Below are 23917 nucleotides of genomic sequence, written 5' to 3'. Positions count from 1 at the left end.
CGTTTCACTTTACTGAAATAACAGGTCCTAATGTTTTTAATATTCATGCAAATGTCATTTTTTTTATTGTAGTTGCATTAATAGAGTTCATACTCATATATCGTACAGTAATAATATTGTGCAATTTGCCTCTAAAGAAAAGCTGATTGTCGTATATATATATATATATATATATATATATATATATATATATATATATATATATATATATATATATATATCCCGTGCCTTTACTAAGAAGTCGTTCGGAAAGGATGTTACCATGGCTGAGTAGTACAGAGTACTGTACACACTTGTATCAAGATTGAAAACGCTTTTCAATACCCAGTAAACAGTAATCAACAATTATTCAACACACACAAAACACAAAGCCGAACAGATTTCTATTGTGTTAAATGTTATCTGTGTAATTACATTAGCTTGTAGAAAAATGCAGATAATCGCCTACTAATTACAAATTAAAAAAAAAAAAAGTTCAGAGGTGAATTGCAGCATCAAGCATTGCTAACATCTGTATAGTCACAATAAGGTTTGCGTACACTACGCAGTTATAAACAAATACAGTGCACATTTTAAATGTATTCTCTATTTATTTCATTTTCAGACGTATTATTAGGTCAATGTTGTATATATTGCACAAATAATGTATACAACAAAGGCATTGAGTCCCAGAAGGATTTATTTAAATCGTGTAATGCTTTATATGTATACAAATGTGTATTATACACGATGCTTGTGCCACAGCACAGGAAACTAAATATGTACAGATGCTCTCTAATTTGGTAGAGGCACGTCTTGACTTCTGTATTCGTGTTCATGTCATTTTAAAGGCTGATGCATACTCATAAAAGATGCGCAAATAAACTCTTTCATACTGATGCTGGTGTATAAAGAAGTCAAGTTTTGTTTTGTTTTTTTAAATGCCTACCTGGTTTTGCAATGAGCAGGGCTGCGAAAATCATCAGAAACACATCCATTTGTATTTACTGGGTGTAACTCTGTACAGTTTCCACAAAAAAGACCCAGCGCGGTGGATTTCACTGAAATTCAAACTCGCTCTCAGGCTGCCTTGAAAACTGTGCCAGCTCCACTGGTGCTGTACGCTGCTGTGTGGAACAGCCCACCCACGTCAGAAAAGGGACACGCCAACCTTCGAGCTATTAAGCAAATTGACCCATAAAATGCTTATGTTTATTTCCAATGGTGCTTGTGGTTATAGAGTCTTGCGACACATGTGTTTATGCATCAACCAGCTTTCTTATTAGTAAAGCGTATTTTTGTTATTAGAAAATCTGTTCAATTTTATAACATACCCCTACAAATGTAATAGACCGACCCCGGTTTAGACAAACAGTGATACCAGCAGTTAGTTGAAAATGATAGTGCTGGAATATTGCAACGAGGACTTTAAAGAAAGGATGTGAAGGAATGTAGAGAGAAGTAGTAGTAGTAGTGGTATTTTATTTTTAAAACATTTACACAAGCGGATATAAATAATATAGCTTTAATGTTTAGGTGTTACATTTTCCGTTTTAAATAACGAGTTAAGGTTTGTCAATCAGCAATAGCATGCTCTGTATTTTATAGTTACCCTGTACATGCTAACATGTTTACCTATAATACATGCATGGCAATGTGTGCCAGGCTGTGACAGAAAAAGTGCTAAATATGTTATGCTATGTTTCGTGGCTCATTTAAACGTGGTTTCAGCACAATCAAGTTACCAAGGGAGAAGTATTAATCACCCACCCTAGTGTACAAATATCCTAAAGCCATCCTGCTTGTGATGGTCTGGGGCATGAGCTTTCACAACAAAAGAATAGATACACACAAGTGACGTTTCAAACATTGACATTTATTTAGTGATTTCAGAACTTATACAGTATAGGATAAACTCTAGTCCGTAACATTGTAATATAGGCAAATCTAATATACATAAATTGCATTTGTATACATAAATACAAAATCTGAGGTAGGGCCTCAAGAATAATGACTTTTTTTTAAAATAAATAATGCATTTCACATGTAATATACCATGATACATATGGCACAATATTCATAATATTTATATCTTTATATTTTATCTGTATGGCAAACAAGTGTTTTAGGACCTGACTGGGGTACATATCTATATCCATAGGCAGCAGCACCCCAGGGAGAACACACACAAATATATGACATTATGCAAGTAATTAAGAATTAAACCTATACCGTGATAGGTCCACAATAAAGTGCCAAAAAAGACACAACATACACTACATAAGAGATATAATATATATGGCAGACTATAGGCTACTCTGTTTATTTATTTATTTATTTTTTTTATTTAAATACATTTAATATATTTCTAAAATTAGAACACATCTATAAGGCCAATGGCTACCTGAAGATGTATTTGTTTTACTATGTTGCAAATATAATGAACACAAATGAAACATGACTGGCAGTTTCTCAGTCTCTCACATTTTTTTTTCTTTTTTTTTTTTTTACCCTTCATAAATCTCTCTTCCCTCTTTGGTTATCTACTGCCTAAAGTTGACTTGTAGGCAAAATAAATAATAATAATAATTGAACTCATACTCTACATACTGTGTAATCAGAACAATCTAGTAAAGAATAACCTTCTCCTTCATGTCAATGAGAAAGTGACAGTGAATTCTGTACCATGTTGGGATGGGTGAGCTGGGTGAGGCTAAATGCACCTGTTGAAGTGGAAGATGAGTTACGAAACAAACTATGAAAGGACGGACATCACGCAAAACATGTAACAACAGGAACCACATTTAATACACTTTTGCTCTAGTGTAAAATTGGATTTCATTGTTGACAGATGCAGAGATACACCTTCGATGCAAGTGGGGTGTCAGATACTAACCTTCACAACTATTAAAGAGTTTGAAATAGTACAAAACGTTGCCGCGCCTTTGCTCTGGTTCAAAAGGTAGCCCTGTGTGTTTTGTTAACATTGAATGGATTTCCACAAAACATGCTGTTTGAATACAGATATACAGTGCTTTTTATTGCCCTAAACAGTGGCAGATCTATAACACCCCTTTTTTCGAGCTGTCTTTCATAACAGTGTTTTAAGGAAAAGCAGCTTCTTTTATGAGTGCAGATGATAGTTCTCTTTTATGTATGTTAAACATCAACGATGGCCCTATTTGAATTATTTACCAACAGCAGAATTGAAATCTATGTATAACAAGGTCCATAGATTCAACTAGGAGAATATAATCACTGGGATAACCCTTGTCTATACGGCCATAACTTTTAGAACACTTCATTCAGAAAACTATCTCAAACTGGGTGCAGAGTGGCTTAGTCTAGATGTCCTAATCCTCCCCATTGCAGAGATATAGAGCTCACCTGATCTCCCAAGGGAGCTGATTACTTTTCAAGATGTGTCAATTGTTTACTTAGCAAAGACTGAAAGAAGAAACAGTGTGGGTTGTTCTACAAAATGCAAACAAAGCTAAGGTTATTACAAGTATGGCTCAAAGTATGGAAGGGTGACAAATTTACAGTTTCAAACCCACATACAATTAAAGTAACGAAGGACAGATGCTGTTATAAAAGTCATGGTTCATAACAACTACAAAACAGGGGGAAAAAATTGTGAAGAAAAAAAAGTGTTTCAATCCCTGCTTTGTATACACAGCGTGTAATGACTGTTCGAATGGAATGTTCATATTCCTCACATGGTGTTTGCTCTACGATTATATCACGCTGTTACAGTACTGGAAAATGGCTTTTCTGCTATTTGCTCTATTAGCTAAATAGCAATGCTATTGCAGCTAAAGATTTGCTGCTTCTAAACAGTAAGTCTGATGAACAAAAAGCCTTTAAATCAAGCAGTGTATTTTTCCATTACCAACAGAAATGCAAATCTGTGCTTTACACTTATGTTAGAATTGTCTTAAGGCAGCTCTGAAGAGTCATGAGCATGGTAATGAGCTGCCTCAAAGGAAAATGAACTTGAGTCGCAATTCTGCCTGTCTAAGTGGCTTCAACTGGACAGGCCTAAATGTAACAGGAAACAGGAAGCTACCGCAGAATATCTTTTCAACAGCAGCATGGAGAATCTTCCTGTTATTGTTGTTGTTGTTGTTTTTTTTTATTTAAAGTTTTTCTGAAATCTTTTAAAAGTAACACATGTCTTTAAAATACGAGGAGCTAAATATCATTAGTCATCTACAATGGTGATATTTGAAATACATCTTGAATTTATGAACATAAGTTTACCTGAGACCCTGTAACATGAAGACAAACAGACAAATGAATGGCGAAACGGTCCCCGGAAGTCAACTAGAGGATTTCCGACTATAATAGTTTAAGAAAAAAATGTTTCTAAACTATCCTATTCTCACCATCTCTACATCATAAGATACTAAGAGGGACATGACAACACTAGTACGTACTACGTGAACACTGATCACTTTGTAAAAAGTGTAAATTTGTACAAGTAACAATTAGATAGACAATTTGCCAATTATAGCTATACAGATTCTCTCTTATTAGTTTACTTTTAATTCTACTTGACAAATCACTTGATTATGTAAGGGGAAATGACCCACAACTCCCTTAACTAGATCACAAAATGTACTGTTAATCAATAAACACACTCCACCGCGTATATGGCCATCAAATATATCTGCAAATTTTAAAGCATAGATCAATATTTTCTGGATGGCGTTTTCTTTTAAAAAGGAGGCAAACGGATCATCATAAACATACATGGTACAAACTATCAACAATCATTCATTTATATTAAGTTTCTATAAGAGAGAATATGTATTGAAGCGTTTATAGATCTGGGGCGCAATTAATTTCCCCTTTAGTGAAGAGAGAAAGGTACATCTAGTTTCTACAATGCAGAACTATACAAGAGCTGGGCAGTTCTAATTAATGTACGAGTAAAACCATCAATATTGTGTAAAACTGAGCATACAGATAAACTACTGCGAGAATATAGAATTAGGCACCAATCACATATTTGTTATTTATCTTATGATAAAAAAGAATACATTTATTACATATATTAGGAACAAACATACTGGTAACTGTAAATTTACTTTATGTTGGATAAATGTTGGAAGTAATGGTAGCCACAAGTACCATTTTTATTTCACACAAAACTATTTCTTTTATACAAATGTATAGCCTATAAACAGGTACTAGTAAATGCCAACCTTTTATAGCTAGCATTTTTATAGAAGTCATTGAATTTATAGGAGGCACAGATGTTTACTGTCTGTACCAGTTTTGTAATAAAGCAGAAAAATGCCTTGAAGGACATTCAGCCTGGAACTGCAGCACTGGAACTGTATTAAGCCAGACAGCTTTTCTAGACAATATATGTAGTTTTTATTTTATTTTATTCATATTATTTGAATTGAACTCCCCAAATATGCGATTGTAACAAGCTTCAGCTACTTATGGAAACCACATAATAAAACACATTTCCCCAAATAAGCAAATATCTAGATCTGATGATACTACGAGCCTGTGGATTTTACCAAATAAACAACTACATGAATAAAGTGACAGAGAACGGATAGTGCCACTAAAACTGAGTTCCTAATTCAAAATCCTTTGGTGGTAGTTTGAGCCCCAGAGAGTTGGTTCCCAGGGGGTCGGTCATGTTCTTGTAGCGTTCTCCGCGATGCTTCATCAAGAATGGACCCCAGTCTGGTTGTGGAGAACAGACCAGCTTAAGCCTCTAAAGCAATATAAACACAAATCCATTTTAACATATTAAAGATAGATAGATAGATAGATAGATAGATAGATAGATAGATAGATAGATAGATAGATAGATAATGGCAAACATCATTTAAACTTTAACATTGTCTTGCCTTTATTATTAATCCAATTTTAACTCACAGGGCACCTAGTGGCCAGCTGGATAACAACGTCTTTTTGCATTGATCATGTGCCACCTAGTGGATTACTGCTGTAATTGCAGATTTTATATATCTGTCTCAAAGTCTCTAATATAAATAAGAATGAAATTTAGACTACAGTGTTGTATGTGCTTTTTAGATAATTAAATGTTTGTCTCTCTCTGTAGCCCACATGTATTGATCAAACTGGTCTTCCAGGCTTCCTCAATACATTACTGAAGGTTAAATGATTTCTGTGTATCAACTGAATCTCTGTAGTACTTCAAATATATCACCGTACTAAGTCTCTCTAGCACTTCAAATATATCACAGTATTCAGTATTTCCTTACAGAGTCAAGTACTGTATATCTCATCTGTATTTGGGTTTCTGCACAGTGAATTACAAGCCTGTTCATTGACAGATCTTGGGGTTTTGGTATTTTAAGCTAGTAGACTGAGGCACACAGAGACCACATTAATAGATGAATGCATGTATTCTTAATATTGTCCAGTTGGTTTCATGCCACTCTATTTAAATGATTGCCTACACATTACCCTTTACTTCAGTTCATTAAGAGAGAGATTAATTTCTTCTATGTAAAGCTTACCCTGACAACCACTCTCAATATACTTACCTCAATGAAACTGCCAGGGGCCAGATGCATTTTAATCACAAACATAATAGGAATCCAAATGACAGAACACACTACCATCAACCATCCAAGCACCATTGACCAAGTGGGGTACACATAATCCTCATAGGTCATAACCTTCCACTGGTACAAACTCAAGAACAGGATGAACTAGAAGGAAGCATGAATAGATTTTCAGACTAAACCATGCCAGGATAACATGTTAACAGATCTTCAGATACAGTTTGTATCTCTTGGTTTGCATTGTTTAGACAGTAATTCTGCTCTTGTATTTAACCATTACAATACTTCCCTAATGCATAATCACACAACAATGAATGCATTATAGACAGTTATAGATACATGTTTAAAATAGTATTTTTATATGTATTTAATGTAAAGTTATATAAATCTATGTACATTAAAATGTATTCTAATATTATTAGTATATTTTATAACATACTGATGCATGTATTAATAATACACATATATACACATACTGTAAGGATAGTTGGAGTGACAAAAGCCCAGCAAACTCTCCAGAACTTGTTTGGCTGGAATCCAATCATCATTTCGATATCTTCACAAAATCTTTGCAACCCTGTGTCAACACATACCAGATATTGCCAAGAACATCAGTCTCCCGGATTTGCAACTGCATAAGTTATGTATTAAAACAGTGTGGCGTTGTTTATATCAATCAATACTATATGGAATGGAGAAGTGTGTGTGATGAAAGCCAGCCACTAGGAGACAGGCTTAGAAACCAGCATGGAATTGAACCATCTCCTAATTGCTAATGAAAGCAGGGTTGCAATAAACAAACAACGACACATATCCTGTTTAAAAGATTCTTCTCACAATACTGCCTTTTTAAAGAGAACATCAGGTAAACCAATTCATTACTTTCTTCTTAATGATGCTGTTCCTCCTATTTTAGATTAATAACCAAATAATAATGAGAACTATATTGTATGTAGTTAAAATGAAATTTACAGTTCATGAGCACATTGTATGATTTACATTCTGGCACTTGGAATGTCCAAACAAAGGATTTTAGGGTGAAGGCAGACTTCATGAAAAATAGTTTTACAGCCATCTAGTGGTTAAGATTTGTATTGCACGCCTAATTTTATTTTGTTCAATGTTTTTCAGTAACACTTTACTGTATTTTGAAATGCAAAATATCAGTATCATTCCAAAACATACCTACAGGTAACATTGTAGATAATTAGGAAGCCTAACACAAACACTCCTATTACACACATATTGGTTGTTTATTTACATGTACAATGTGTATAAATTAGTTATTGCATATCAATTAAATACATTTTTATGGCACACAAAATAAAGTGTTGCCAGTCATTCAGCATTTTTAGCTCAGCTCTTAGTGGATATAGATACCTTTTACAACACGATAATCAATGTCATATACCAGTCATTTTGAATCCCAATGAACAGTGTAATAATAACTGTAAATAATAACACACACACAAAATGAACAAACTACATAATCATAATTTAAATAACCAGATGATAAATGGGTAGGCCTATGTGGAAAAAGCCACATGGTTTGGATCATGAATTAAGCAACAGGTAACACATGATTTAGAAGAAAACGCAAGGTGGACCAATGGGAAGTGAGTAATTAATGCCCATGTTTAAACCACACTGTAAGCTATTCCAATGATTCATTATATTCCTTACCATATATATATGAAATTCCAACTAGTTCGAAAATTGCAATGATGACCAGGGAGTATGAGGCAGCGTATGTATCCACAAGTTGCAACATATACATTCCATTCTGTAAGTGAAATAGAAAAATAAAAACATACATGTGAGTATAACATAAATCCTGCTCTATGCTGATTTTACACATGCTTCCTCTATGTACTAAATGCATATTTATTAGTGTGACTTACAATACTGCAATTTTAATACTGTATGTTCAAATCCTGCGCAGGTTTTCATTATTAAACATGCTTGCTACTGGCATAGCACACCCTCTCTTCACATATAATTCAGAATGTGATGGCTTTTTCTTATTGGTAAATTAATTGCAATGGAAAATGTCTAAGCTACCCAAACAGAAAAGCAAATGTTGGTTTATCTAACTAAACAAGCTACTTCAGGGGGGCATTCTATTGAAAAATATAGAGCGTCTGGAGCACACGCTGCCTACCTCCGTTATCATGGGAAATCCCAGCACGAAAAATGAGACGCAGCAGACCAGCGTGAAAATGGGCTTGTGTTTACGCAGGTATTTGGGAAACTCATCAGAAATAGATGTTACTATTGTCTCAATGGTAGCAAACTGCCGGAAAATGAATAGATAGAAAGTACAATGAATAAACAGAATACAGAGGATTTCAACTGGACCCCCTCCTTTGAGGAAAGTCAACACAATTCCTCGACAGATATGATTCATTTGTTTTCTGCTGGAGGTGTATTGCACTGCTACTGTACACCCTGGTTGTTTAACACAAGCCTGATGCAGCATGTAAATATCACTCAAATATATGCCTCAAGCATACATTTATTGCAGTTGACATTTCAGGTTTTGCATGAAGCCTTAAAGGAAAACACACAAGTTGCCCTTGTCATCCAGCGAAAGAGAACATGTTCTCATGACCCGTCATTCAATGCCAAGTTAACTCCACAGTAAGTGGCACACACTTAAATGACAGCAGGGCACTTTACTACAAAATCACCCAATTTAATAATGTGTGAAACCTCCTCCGCTGGCAGCACAAGCGTCATGCCGCACATTCTGTTAATTAAAAGCATTTTATTTACATTAAGTTGTTTGCCATTGATAATCAAATCCTCCGTAGTGGAGAACTGGAGAATTCTTGGATATATCACCTCCCTCTAAGCTAAATTGAAATGTGCAGCATAACACATATCCCTGAGACAGTTTCTGCCTTGCTAAGAGACACTGTTAATGATCGTAACAGTATCTTTATACCACCAACAACATATTCAAATTGTATTTAAAAATCTCAATAAGGTGGGGTGAGTAAGTCTAAAGAAAACACCAGCAGAATGAATATGGAGTTAAAGGACTTCTCTATTTATATCTAGCATTTACATAAGATGCATATAAAGAGGAGTAGGAATTTGTTTCCTTGTAGATAACAAGATAGTAATAGTTACCATTGTGTCCAACCCAAGAGTCAACAGCATTAAAAAGAATATCAGGGCCCAGAATGGAGAGAGAGGAAGCCTGGTTAATGCTTCTGGATAAACTACAAAGGCAATGCCAGGTCCTAAAAGAGTATACAAAGAAGAATTATAGTTACTTACTTTAATAAATGCTCATAGCCTGATAACAATTACACATTAGCTGTGAGTGTTCACTACAGTGCACGTGCTTAAACAGAGTTAACACATGTAATTAACACATGTAATAAACTGATGCAGTATAATAAATATGGGTTACAACTAGTTTGATAAACAGAACCAGTGCACTGACTAATTAATGTCATGGCATATATAAGAAATACTAAAGCATGCTCTTGTCATATAAGGACAATTAAATACTGTCATTATCAAGCATATTTTCTCTAATAATGTCTATTGTACTATTGCAAGCTGCTTTATGAAAATGAATAATGATTTGTGAACGTTTTATACATGAGGTTTGGCAGACTTGAGTGTTTATCTGCCTGCTTGGTCCCATTATGAGTTAATGCAGTGTCCTAATTTTAAAACTCCTATAGATATATTTAGTGCTCCCTCTTTATTTTGCTGCCTGACTTACATAAAAAAAAACCTGACAGCCTAGTAACCCTGATTTAACAAACTAGTGAATTATTAAGTTGTGCATCGCTTTTCAATTCAAGTACATCACCACTCTAAATACCCGTAAGCCTTTTTACACCATGTACTTTTGTGAAGAGAAATAAAACATCATAATGTATAAAAGGATTCCTCAGGAGAGCGCTTACAGGTGAAGCTCCTCATTCCAATACATCCTGCTTTAACAAATGCACTATCTGGCTTCTGTGTAAAATCCCTTCCCGCATGCAGCTCTGTCACATTACCTTCATCAGCAACTTTTTCAATAGGCACTTGAAGTTCATGGGCCATGAACCCGATGACTGAGAAGATGACAAATCCTGCGAAGATGCTGGTAGCGCTATTAGTACACGACACTATGATCGTATCCCTGAAGAAGAGAAAATTGCTCTGTGAATCATCGCTTCCGCCACCGGCTGCATTAAAATGCTGTCTACCAAAAGAAGTCTCATAAAGGTACAAGTTTCCCTGGTTGTGCAGTGTTGGAAACTGTAAGAAAGTGATTTTAACCAGGGCTGCAGCCAAAATACTCAATAACATTTTACATTCCAGTACATGTACATATCTCTTGTGCCCTCTGCTGTTTAAACAGCAGCATGACAGAAGATCAACCATTACACATTGTGGGGTCTATTTCAATAGTTCAATCATGAGTGGCCCCTTTGAAACTGCTCTGTTTTTTTTTTTAATTTGAAAGCCCATTGGACACAACCATTTGTTTTATGAATTAAAATATTGCTGCATGTGGGTTTGGCGCTTTTCTTGCCCATCCGAAGAGCTGACGAGAAGAACAGAAGAGACAGAGACAGCTGTGTGTAATAAGATATATGCAATTGAGTTTCCCTGTTTACCTGTAAATGTTATTGTGGAATTTGTTGTACGATGAGAGAGTAATTAGTCCACCCCAGGCTGCAGACAGGGAGAAGAAAATTTGAGTAGCAGCATCCTTCCACACCTATTAATGAAACACAAGTTTAGGAAGGTCTGTAAAGAGCACTGTGGAAAGTTACTGGAACAGCATGGAAAGAATGTATACATATATAGATATATAGATAGACAGAAAGACCGACAGACAGACAGACAGACAGACAGACAGACAGACAGACAGACAGACAGACAGACAGACAGACAGATAGATAGATAAAATCACTGAGTTTCTCACGTCCCTGGTCAGAATCAAACCAGGGTTCCTGTGTTGAAATGCAAGTTTTCTATCCACTGTACCTCCTACGTACTTGCTTTACATTGGTATGATGTATTTATTCATTAAAATACAGTGCCAGGCTGCATCAGTAAGTAAACTACGTGCACTATTTACACTGCTGTTCTATGTAAATGCTTGAGAAAATCACACCCATGACAATTTACTTAATGCAATAATAAACAACACTAAAACAAGGCTACAATAACCACTATATTGTAATAGTTTTTAAATACTGTACTCATTTTTGACCCAGATGCCTATGGAATGCATTTTATTTTGTCCTGCATAATACAAGCCCACATTATTAAAACCTTAATGCATGAACACACATATTCTTTGCCTATATTTTTTAAGATCAGACTATTAAGTGTTTGTATACTGCTCTCATTGAACTATTATGCACTTCTATGTCATTTTAGACAGCACCAGAACTAATATTAATAATAAACCCTACCTTAGCATCATTGAGCTTTTCCCACTTCGGTGTTATAAAGTATAGGATTCCAGCTCCAGCCCCTGGCAATGTGACTCCTCTGATCAACAGAATGACCAAAACCACATAGGGGAACGTAGCTGTAAAATATACTACCTGCAATGAAGAGAATTCAGGTTCAAGAAGAACATTCAGATTATGTACAACATTGCAGAATTAATGAAAAGAAATGGATAAATAGACTTAATACCATGATGCCTGAAGGTATAAATAGACCGGAATAGTGGAGCATTACATCATGAACTATGTAGTAAATGACATCACACACACACACATACGCACACACACACACACACATAATGCAGAGCTATTTCAAGTTGGAGAATTTGTTACATTTTTTTAAGTTGGAGATGCAGTGTAGCTTGTTTTAGTCTTCACTAGAGTGCCTTGTTGCATCATGTGGAGAGGAAAACAACAAACCCCACCCTCTAGTGGCCACATTAAGTGCAGCACAACAGAGGCCAATTCCTGTTGGTGAGAGGAACTGTTTTCAATGTTTCCGATTTTTTTGAAGACCATATAATACAATCTTATTCAATCTTAATATTCCAGATGTTCATAAGAATGACTGCATTATTATGAACATCTGGAATATATTCATGAACAAACATAACACAAAAAGAAACCACCGTGGGAATGCTCCACACTACAGTTTATAAAATGCCAACCATACAGTTACACACATAGAAATACTGTAAACGCTTTGCTTTGGTACAGAGTGCTAATCTCAGAAATATCCGGAATATTTCACTTTATTGAGAAACCATTCTGTAATCTTATGAAACTGGCTGATACAAGCTTACTGAAGGTATAATTAACTTGTGCTGTGCTATCAGTAAAAAAAATCTTACTTTCCCTGATGACTTTATTCCTTTTGCCAGCGATACATAGACAATGACCCAGGCCAAAAACAAGCACAGGGCTAGTGGCCACCTGATGTCCCCTGGGTATTCAATGCCTTTTGAAATGTGCAATACATTGTACCTGCCAAATAAAAGGGCATTATTGTGAATGCTGTACACCTGCAAATATACATTCATGTTAAATAGAATATATAGTTTTACATTTGGGGCATCAAAGCCTGTTGTATACTGACAGATTAAAAAAAGAAGAATTTTTAACAGGCCCATTACATAAATAGAATACATCATTTCTCAATGCTCTTCTTTATGTGTGTGTATATGAAGTAGATCAGACCAAGAATGCTAGTCCTTTTCAGCTGTGATCATATACAGCCTTGTTTAAACATGTACACTGAAGGTGTTATCAGTCCTAAGAAAGACACACACCTCTAGAAATAAAGCAGTCAAATATGCTGTCATTTAGAGATGATTTAAAAACGTCTTGTCCTGCTTTGTATCTTTGTTTAAAGATTCTGCACTTTGGTGTGACTGTGTAGCTGAGCGAGTGTATGATGGAAATACAAAGTCGGGCTGTATTTTAATGATCTAAACCGGGGATGGGCAACCCTTTCAGATCAGTGGATTAAATTGATCTAGATTGTGACAGATGCAAATATCACCATTGTTTAACCATTAAAAGAAGAGGACTGTTAAAGATCTCTAAGGGCCATATTCTCACTTGGTTTATGCACGATTTATGTGCTGAAAAAAGGTACTTACAGTCCTGGAAGAAACCCTTCTTCCAGTGTGTAAATGGCATGTAAACCAAGTGAGAATAGGGTCCTAAGAGCATGTGTGAGACTCTAGTGTATTTTTGTCCTCAAAATCCTATGATCTTAATCATTTAATTGAACCAATTAAACTGCCAGGCTGACCCCAAAGCAGTGACTACATCGTTCTACCTGTCAAACCTGGTCTGGAATGGAGCTCCAGCAGTCAATATAAACATCACTATCATTACTCAAATCCCATGTGTGATTTCTTCCAGCGGCCAGTTATTGACGTAACATTGCAAAATAAAATAAAAAATACTGTGGAAAGAGGTTTGCAAAAGAGTTGGTTTACAAGTTTGAGATCAGCTTTCTGCCACGGTTTAGATTAGGGGCGGACCAAGTAGGCTTTTCCAGTCTTCTTTCCAGCCCTGTTCTACATTGTTTAATTGAAGCAATTAAACTTCCATCCAAACACTAAAGTTATCTAATTTTAGCTGTTAAACCTGGAGTGGAATGGCCCTCCAGGACCGGGATTGGACACGCCTGGTTTAGATCATTGATAGAACCCAGAGTGCACATACAGACACACTAAATGAGAAGAACATATACAAATGTTTTTGAGCAGCAGTCAGGGTGAATAAAAGTGATGAATTGCTGGCTTGAAACAATAAAAAGAGATCCCACGTTACTTTAAAGGTATCCTCTTACTTGAAATACTCCTCACTAGGGCTGACAAAAGTTTTGTTTTCCAATGTGACGTTAGTGAGCCTGGTCAGGTTACTGGCAACACTGGCAGACATACAAAAGGTAGTGTTTTTAATAGACGTGATGTTTTTATCACGCAATATACAGGAATCTGTAGAAACAAAAAGCACATCATAGCATAATTACTTATGAATTTTCAGATAGAAATAAGACTCCAATTGCATAGCAGTTTGATCTATTCCTGGTTTTACTATGGGTTTAATAAGACACACCTGAGCCTATACACTGTGGCTAATCAAGCTCATTATAAAACCTGGCATAGGTGAAACTGCTATGCAATAGCAGTCTTATTTCCATCCCTGTATGTTCATAAAAGCACTTTGCATGAATTTGTATTACCTCTGCATTAACCCTCATATGAATATTAAATATCTCTCCAAAAAGCCAAAAAGAAGCACTGTATAATATGAAACCACTTTGTTTTCCGCAATTAAATAAATTAATTACCGCAGGCTCATAAACATATGTAAATAAATGTGTATTTCAATTACCGTGAAGCAATTGTGGTGCGCTATCTGAACCAGCTGCAGTAGTAGAAACTAAACGAACGCATGCATTTGCACATTGATACCTGTGGAGGGCTTCCTGCATTACGCAGTAATAGTATTTTGGGGGTTAGAAAACCCGTCAGCATTTATGGTTAGACCATGTCGAACTAAAAGCTATGGAAATCTGAAATTTTAAAAAAAGTTTTGCGTAAGAATTGCCTTCATGCCTGCTTATTAAACAAAGTCAACCCTGCATGTGTTCAAGAATTAAACATAGATCTTATGGAATCCATTAATAAATACTTAACAACATAAATAAGCATTGCACTAACACTCTGTGTTACTGCTGTGTATTTAATACATAGTTAAATCAAATAAGCATGAACACCAAAAAGTTGGATCTAAAACTAGAAATTATTACAATAAAATGAAATACCGAACCGATTATTTTGCGTGGGGTAATCCGGTGAATCGCGTGGTCAATTTCCTTTTAAATTGACCCTTTGAACTAGGCTAAATACATTCAGTTCGAGAGAAATGCTTATTCAAATGTGCGTCTTTTATATATATAAAAAAAGTTCCTTCAATTGGTATTTTTAACCAGAACAATTTGTTTGAGAGTTGTATGTTTGAAGAACATTTTAGCACGATCTTACCTAACAAAAGCATGTCCTTGTCTTTGCAATCTGGTGTGTTCCACGGGTTTCTACAATTCGCCCACGGCAGAGATCCGAACAAGGACGAAAACAAGTAGTAGATAGTCCAGCACATTATAATATTGTAATATATGGCTATTAGAACAGAAATAATCAACATGGCAATCCCGCAGCCTACAGGGAGAAAATAAAGCAGTGGAGAATTCTGGTTTACACGCATTAAATACCTATATAAAAAAGAAATTGGGTCATGCAACACAAATGAAATGTTATGTACACGTCGTTCCACCGTGTACAGAATATAGTCCATAGAACTTCAAATTCCACATTAAGTAAAACGTATTATGAGTTTAGATATAGCCTAACATTAAACCCCTGAAGAAGGGCTTTTGTTGTTTCAAACATTGTTCGCTAAAAGCATAGCTACATATTGTGTGTGTGTGTGTGTGTGTGTGCCTGTGGTGTTTATGGTAGTTTAAAAATCAGATGCAACTTAATAAGAAAATAAACCTTTGTCATGAAATAAAGACTTTACCTTGGAGCGCAGGAATAGCTTTCCATACAGAAACAGGGCCCTGGCTGGCAAATTGACCCAACGATACCTCCAATAAAAATATAGGGACACCAGCGAGAGCCAGCATTATCAGGTAAGGGATTAAAAACGCACCTGTGGAGACCGGTATAGAAATCTGGGATTACAAAGAGAGTTAGACGAAACATTCAAACGAGTTGAGAATACATCGACATCGCATGATTAACAATTTAATGCACGAGACAACAACTCCACTAAAAGTATTCAGTACTGGAAATATGTGTTTTGGTTCAAATGCGTTGTGTGCTCAGAAGAAAAAAGAATGGGTTCTATCAAACTTTGAAAGTCTAAAAACGAATTGATAACAGTATATACAATATAAAATTGCATTTAATTCATGAAAAGAGCCTTCAAAGTAACATCTCAATAATATTTTGTAAATTCTAAATCAAGGGATAGGCTCCAACTAAATGTTTAAGAATTACATATGTTGAATACCATTGCAGTATTTATAACTTACGGTAATATTTATCTTGGAATCATTCGCGTTTCTTTGTGCATGTAAAAGTATGTTCTTTAACAATTAAAATAAACAGTAAGATGCCTTTAAAATGAATGACTAAACATCTGGTTTTACGGTGCAATGCTTGTTCTGTCGGTATATGTTTGTCAAAGTAAATATAATTGTCGATGTTATTGTATTTTAACATCCCTTAACTTCTGTGATTATAAAATCGTAAAGTGTAGCATGCATTCTCAACATTAGAAATGTGCTTTAATACGTTTGTTATTTCATTGATTGGTTTTAATTTTAACATAACATTACGATACATATTAAGGGCCATACCAACCACATTTTAATTTGGTATGATCTAGTATTCGACTTGATAGTAACAAAATAGTTTCATTTACATTTGACATGTAATAATAATAATAATAATAATAATAATAATAATAATAATAATACGCAAACCTCAAATAGCATACAACTCTCACTTTGGAAATGAAACGAAGAAGTTTACATGTAAAGTTTTAGAATGTTTTAATCCATTCAATTTTATGGCAACACAATTTACAAATGTTGATGGTAGTTTAATCTTAATCTACCAGTTTAAAGAAACGTTATCTGCTTACATGTCTGAGTATAAATTGAGACCTTAAAGTATTTTTGTTTTAGGTTCTTACCTCCTCCATTTTGAAAAGCTAGGTAGGGAAATCGCCACACGTTTCCCAAACCCACAGCGTAACCAACCATAGAAAGGATGAAATCCAGTTTATTTGACCAGTTTCCTCTGACTTTGTTTTCATCCCCATCTTCGTCATCATCATCGCCATCACCCTGAAGGAAATACCTGATATTTAATATTTCTCGGCGCTCCAAGATATGATTCAATTCCTTTTCTGTGCTTGAACATATTTATTTCCATATGCAAATTCTAATAAATCCTATACTGCACAGATTCTAACACTTTTTACCCAAATACGTGGTACAGAATGTTATATTGGGAACAAAGCGGTTTCTTATCTTAGCGCCTATAAAAGTTTATTTAACAACGTGGAAAAATGACAGCACAGTAAAATCACACAAAAAAGTAGACATACAAGTACGGTAAAGCATTATGTAAAAACCATTGTTAACCTTGACGATTACATTGTAAAATCCTGCGGTCACTCAGACACGGGAAACTGCAACATTATTTTGCACATACAAAGGTGTTGTTGTTGTTGGGTTTTTTTTATTCATTTATTTATTTTTTATAAGGGTGCTTTTTACACAGCATGATTCTCTTTATGTCCTAAGAATAATTTGTGTAGGTCTACTGAACAGAGGGTTTGCCCAATATTAAATCAATTGTCTAAATAAAATAAAGATTCGGGTTACATCCTTGCACCCGCTGTTGTTCGGTTTAAGAGAATAGTTCATGACAGAAGCTAAAGATCGTCTCCACCAGTAACTAACTATACCGAACGTACTATGGCAGGACTGATGTAGGCGTCTAGCCCAGATTTGATATAAGGGTCTTGCATTAAATTCTAGTTATCAACAAGAATCAACGTGACTTTTTAAAAGACAGTGGATGCACCATTCTATAGTTAGAATAGGCTAGGAACAATATTCTGATCCATATGTTACCACTGGACAATAATAACGTGTACACACACACACACACACACACACACCAACACATACACACACACACACACACACACACACACACACACACACACACACACACACCAACACATACACACACACACACACACACACACACACACACACACACACGCACACGCACACGCACACACACACACACACACACACACTCACACACACACACACACACGCACACGCACACGCACACGCACACGCACACGCACACGCACACGCACACACACACACACACACACACACACACACACATACACACACACACACATACACATTAATACAGCCTATAGAATTATGGTATCGAATTACAGAAAGTATACCCGTGTGTAATTGCTACCCCATTTCATAACATCACAATACCCCTACATTCTATTTTATTTTACTAAAAGGCTTGCTAATAAACCGGCTTATAGCTGATTGGCTACTATGGTTTGTGCTTCAATCCCTGAGGCGCTAGTAATTGAATACATTTTTTTTTTTTGTTTGTTTTTTTTTTTTGTTTTGCTGTTGGGTTTATTAACGCGGACACGGAAGGTAATAGATTCTACACATGAAAATAATTTGTCAGCTAAGCACCATGGCTTAGTTCAAACCCCATAACCGTGTATGCGCTCCTGGTTGTCTGAACCTTCCTGGAGCGAAACAATGATTAAACTACTTACCCCGTTGCCGGTGCCAGGCATAACAGACGTGTTGCCATCTGTGCCTAATACCACGGTGGTCTGGCTCATGGTTGTCCAGTTGCCTGTGGCATTATTTTGCTCGACTGTGCTCTTCATAATACTTTGATTGGGTACCGCTTCGGTGCAGTGGGGAGTCACAATTTTGCTATAAACAGTTGTATATGCATCCTTGTGCGGTACGGGCTCTATAGAATCCTTGCGAGTGACAGAATTGACTTGAGCGGGACTGGTGTTCTTTAACGTCCCCGCTATTGTGATCGCCTCTGGTGCGTGTGGTTTGGCTTCAACTGCAGACAAAGTTTTCCGCTCAATGGATGGAGATCTTGAAACCTTGGCTGCTTGTGCTGGTGGATGGACCTCAGAAGGTAGGTTTTGGTCCTTTTCAGGCTTGTTAATTATAGCTCCAGCAGTACCGTCAGGCTGTCCTCCAGGGTTCAGGGGAGCATGGTTTTTAGTAGGGTGCTTGGCCATGTCTCTCTGCTCAGAATAGTCCTAGGGAATAAATACATTTACTCAACAAAAGGCGAGCACCGTTATTTGAAAGACTCAACGGTTATACAATCTTGTTTTAAATCGTGCTTATTAACATTGCACAAATCTTTACTGTGCTCACAACCAAGCGAAGTAAAACATAAAAATAATCTGAACGGTGTTTACCTAACACGACTAGATATAGGTGCTTATAGATACATTAACAATAGTCATCGCATCGGGTGAGGTTTTGGTGTACTTTGGGGAAACGGTTTGGTATAATCTGTAACTGTGCCTTTTTCGTTCCCCTACCATTAAGAAAATGTGTAAATATTTTGCGGTCGAATCTAACAAGGCGTTCAGAATTAATACGCCTCACAAACTATTCCCTGAAACAAACAAACTCACATCCAAACAAGAACACGTTTAACCACAGCAGGTGAGCAGCGTCTCGCGTTCGCGCACGTAACCTTTACATATTAATTAAATGCTAGTATGTTTTCGGTAAAGACTTTCCAACTTAGTCTTGATATTTAAATACTGTATAATATGCAAACCACGCGACTGTGTGAAACAATTTTGAAAGCTTTTTTGCTCGGGCTCTTTGGTTTCAGCTCACGATTTGCAGGGCGCTAGGGTCTCCTTTTTACCATTAGAGAAAGATTCTTTAATTTTACGCCCCATTTCCTCCGTGTCATTCAGAAAAGCACATTGATAGGCAATAGACAAGCTGCTGGGCTCTGCTATGTGTGGGATAAATACAATATCTGCTCACTCTGGTCGGGTAATATTCACTATTGAACTACAAGTAAGACACAATACGACTTTTTTATAATTTAAATCGTACAAATCAAAAACTATATTTAAAAAAAATGCACGCGATAGGATCGTTTAAAAAAATTGTTTCTTCAAAATAAATGTATTTTGCATCAGAATTAGTACACAGCTAAGAGAATATAAATGCTAATTGACAATATATGTATACATTATAAATGATTTCGGCACATCAAAATCTTATAAATGCATGCATAAAAACCCATGTAAACCTTGAAAAAAAATACTTATAGCAGTTGAACAACTTTCTAAGCTGTTACTGCTGTTTCAGAATAAGTAAACATCGCAAAAAAAAAAAAACAGAGCAATACATCAGTACATATTCAACATAAAACAGTAGTTAAGAAATAAAATAAAACTGTGTTTAAACTATCTTGCCTATAGTGCAGCTAAAACAATAAAAAGTATCACGAAGTCAAAATGTAGAAAGATTTCAGTACCATGGCCAGCAACCATGCTTCATATGATATGACATGACATGACATTAAATCCCAACAAATAACTTAACATTCCTGGTAAAATAAAACAAAAAAAGCATTTGTATAAGAAACTGTTGTGCCCTTTTGTAGTCAACACAACATTTAGTGAGTAAAAGTAAAATATGCTTACCATGTTTCTAGCAGCAACAGATAGGATAAGAAAACAGCAGTAAAGGCTTTAGATGGACTGCATTTAGCTCTTGTAAGTGCAAAGCTTTCTATACCTCCGTGAGAAAGATCTGGTTTGCGTCAGTGCATAGCAAGGTGCCCTTCGCCTGACATTTTCTTGATAATAAGAGTTTGATAAATCATTAGCCTTGGATTCAGATTTTTAAAGGGACAGCAAGCGCAAGCGCCGGCTATAGCTGTCACTCATCCTCTTCGAGCTTGCGTGTTTGGAGTGACTCATTTGGAGCTGAATAATACACTCGAGGAATTATACGGTAATATTCCACGGTTGGTTATTAAGTGCTGTTGGAATGTGGTTGTTGAAATTCATACAGAAAGGGAGCATTGATTTCAATAAAATGGCATTATAATTAGCAAAAACAAATGATCTTAGGAAATTATGCTGTTTTATACTTCATAGGTGTATTTTGTAACTTGGTGTAGACAAATTAATTTCGAAAAGTCATTTTTTTTAATAACGAATGTCTAATTTATTTAAACCATGGAAAACACTGGACATTTTTAACATTATGATTTGGGCTGCGTTCAAAAGCGTTTTTGTTTAAGATCAGTAATTCATGCTTTAAAATGTTTAACATCAAATGGATATACGTTTTATTAATGGAGTGCACGTAATGCAGAATTCTCGTCTGTCGCATTGAGACAGTATTTTCATAAAAATCCAGAGCTATTCAAACAAACTACGACCGTCGTCTAACTTAAAGACGTTGTACATGTTATTAAAATAATATTTATCCTAAAGACATATTTGGAGGACAGAGATTCGTATTATGTTATTTAAAAATAAATGTGCACTTCACAAAGATTTTGTAGGCTGTTCTTTAAAGGCTTAATTTAAAGTCGTGAAATAGTTTTAGATTATAAAAGAATACCTCGACAACTTTTTTGAGAGAGACACTTAACGTTACTAATCGTATTAGGCTTTTTGTGTTATTGCGCAAAAGGGGACCTGTTGGAAATCAAAAGCGCGTGTAGAAACGCTTTCCATGCTTTTCAAAAAAATTGAAATGCGTTAGAACTTGCGTCCCATTGTCACGGACTGTTGAGCAAGCGTAATCCTTTAGAGAGGGGGGATTGGCTTTTTACAGTCATACAGTTAGTCTAAAAATAAATGCTAACGTAAAACTATAAGCATGCTTGATGCCAGCAAAGGCATTGCGTTTTATTTATAGTGAGAAAACGCTGGCATGTATGCACAGATTCGGCACAAAACTGCGGTTGTTTTATATCCAGGCAGCCGTGTGAAGAATATTACTGTAAATGGTGTCTCCAAAATATTATGATGAAGAAAAAATAAATAATTTTGTAAGTTATTTCCATGTTATGATGTTCTGTTTTAAACCATATTGCTAGTAGTGAGTAAATTGAAAAGACAAAAGCAATTACAGTTATAGTATATCATATATATATATATATATATATATATATATATATATATATATATATATATATATATATGGTGCTTTATTTACTGTAACTAGCAGCGGTACTGTGGTTCTTGTCCCTTTACATGCTATTCTGTGGTTTGCCCATAGTTTTTGGTTCTGGCATCACTTATCACTTCAACAGAGAACACCGAAGCACTGGCCATACAGCTGCATCCATCGCTGATCAGCCGTTCAGGAGTAAATTAACAAGCCAATCTAGTCTTAATTATTTTGTCAAAGATGGAGAATTGTAATTGATTTTTGCTAGCTGTACTCCAATGGAGACAATGTAGGCTAATATATACATTTAACGAAATATAGTTACAGTATAAAGAAAACGTAAGGTTACACTCATTTTAAACTTATATTTCTACATAGTGGGTTAAGATAAATGCATCAGTTTAATAACGGCGGTATTATAATATATGTTTTTTAGAATATACAGTACTGAACTATCTATGTCTAATTATAATATAACTTTTTTTCTTCAAGCTTTCAAAGGAAAAAAACACACGAAATAACCACGGAAGAAGCTAAAATCAGAAGCAATACTAATGTTATTATTATTGTAAGTGTATTCTTTAGTTAAAAATACAGATGACCTTGCGTAACACCTACCAACTGTGTGCATTAAAACAAAATATCAATATAGTGGAATAGGCCTACTATACTGTATGCAACTCTATGTTTTAAAAGACCACGAAAGGGTTTATGTATTTTCCAAATTATATTATTGTATTACAAAGTCTCTTGAGTTCTTCTCCCTAAAGCGAAAAGCGTTTAATTGAAATAAGCTTTCAAAGCAATGACGTGTGATTCTGAAATGCGACAGACATTCCATATCATGCCAGCAGCAATTGCCAGTACATTACATGCAAAAAACACATTCTAAGCACGATGTTGGGTTGATTGTTACTTTCTGCTTGTATGGGCTACTTGAAACAGAGATTTTTCAGATTGTCAGTTTTAATCGAAAACGAGAATAGAAAAAAAAAGCAAAGCAGTATACTGCCTATCAAAAGAACCACCGGATTTCTGCAGATATCTGCAGTGACTAAGTGAAAATTCCAAGAATATTTGGCAGATCAGCAGAGATTGTATCTCCTCCAATGGAATTCAGTAGCTTGGGGATCAGGTATTAACACAAATAAACCATCTGGGTAGAAGTTCTGCTCCATTTGATGAAGCGTTTGATTGTCTAAACAATTAACTCCTTATTGTTTTGTCTTAGGCGTGTGTGTGCTTATAAGCGCATGCTGGTTAAAGCGACTATTACATTTTACAGTAGGTTGTACCTACATATTAAAACGATTTCCAATACATACAATGTTGAGGATAAATACATGCACTAAAATAGAGCCTTTATCTTTCAATATATGTTCTTAAGGTAAATTATCGTATGTGTAGATCTATTGAATTATTACACAGATTGCATTATAGTTGGATATTTACCTTAAACTGTCCCGTTGCATCTCCACGGTGACGGGAGGAAAAATACACCTTCTTGACCCACCTTGACCCGTTAATAGTGCTACTGATCAGATAACATTTAATTACACAACGACACGTAATTATTTCATCACTTCACCCCT

General features: G+C 35.5%; 2 protein-coding genes across 3 annotated transcripts in view; both read right to left on the bottom strand.

Moving 5' to 3' along the window:
* The window catches only part of LOC117432083 (protein kinase C-binding protein NELL1-like), a 130553-nt gene extending 129464 nt beyond the window's left edge, over nucleotides 1-1089 (bottom strand). The window contains exon 1 of the mRNA XM_034053533.3: nucleotides 929-1089. Coding sequence (XP_033909424.3) covers nucleotides 929-977 — 49 coding nt within the window. The 5' untranslated portion in view covers nucleotides 978-1089. The remainder of the gene's footprint in view (nucleotides 1-928) is intronic.
* Nucleotides 1090-1834: 745 nt separating this feature from the next.
* On the bottom strand, nucleotides 1835-23917 carry LOC117432375 (sodium- and chloride-dependent glycine transporter 2-like). Of its 2 annotated transcripts, none has more exons than XM_059002439.1 (16): nucleotides 23778-23917; nucleotides 18905-19417; nucleotides 17258-17411; nucleotides 16076-16207; nucleotides 15541-15714; nucleotides 14340-14487; nucleotides 12868-13000; nucleotides 11978-12112; nucleotides 11171-11274; nucleotides 10565-10689; nucleotides 9675-9787; nucleotides 8701-8832; nucleotides 8223-8322; nucleotides 7016-7116; nucleotides 6519-6686; nucleotides 1835-5719 (listed from the first exon to the last, which is right to left on the bottom strand). In XM_059002439.1, the coding sequence occupies exons 2-16, from the start codon at nucleotides 19394-19396 to the stop codon at nucleotides 5564-5566; spliced, it is 2367 nt and encodes a 788-aa protein (XP_058858422.1). In that variant the 5' UTR covers nucleotides 19397-19417; nucleotides 23778-23917; the 3' UTR covers nucleotides 1835-5563. The 2 variants fall into 2 exon arrangements, with proteins under 2 accessions (XP_058858422.1, XP_033910116.3); XM_034054225.3 differs by lacking the exon at nucleotides 23778-23917 and adding an exon at nucleotides 20840-21173.

The sequence above is a fragment of the Acipenser ruthenus genome, chromosome 27, assembly GCF_902713425.1.
Source record: "Acipenser ruthenus chromosome 27, fAciRut3.2 maternal haplotype, whole genome shotgun sequence".
Taxonomy (NCBI): Eukaryota; Metazoa; Chordata; class Actinopteri; order Acipenseriformes; family Acipenseridae; genus Acipenser; species Acipenser ruthenus.
The sequence above is the reverse complement of the archived record's forward strand: the minus strand, read 5'-3'. Positions and strand labels throughout refer to the sequence as shown.

Bases quoted from the DNA above. Each gene is read 5' to 3' on its own strand.
- LOC117432375 (XM_034054225.3), bottom strand. The intron at 14,488-15,540 runs GTAAGATCGTGC...TTGTTTCTACAG, and splicing joins CAAGGACATGCTTTTGTTAG to ATTCCTGTATATTGCGTGAT. The intron at 5,720-6,518 runs GTAAGTATATTG...ATATTGCTTTAG, and splicing joins CCCCTGGCAGTTTCATTGAG to AGGCTTAAGCTGGTCTGTTC.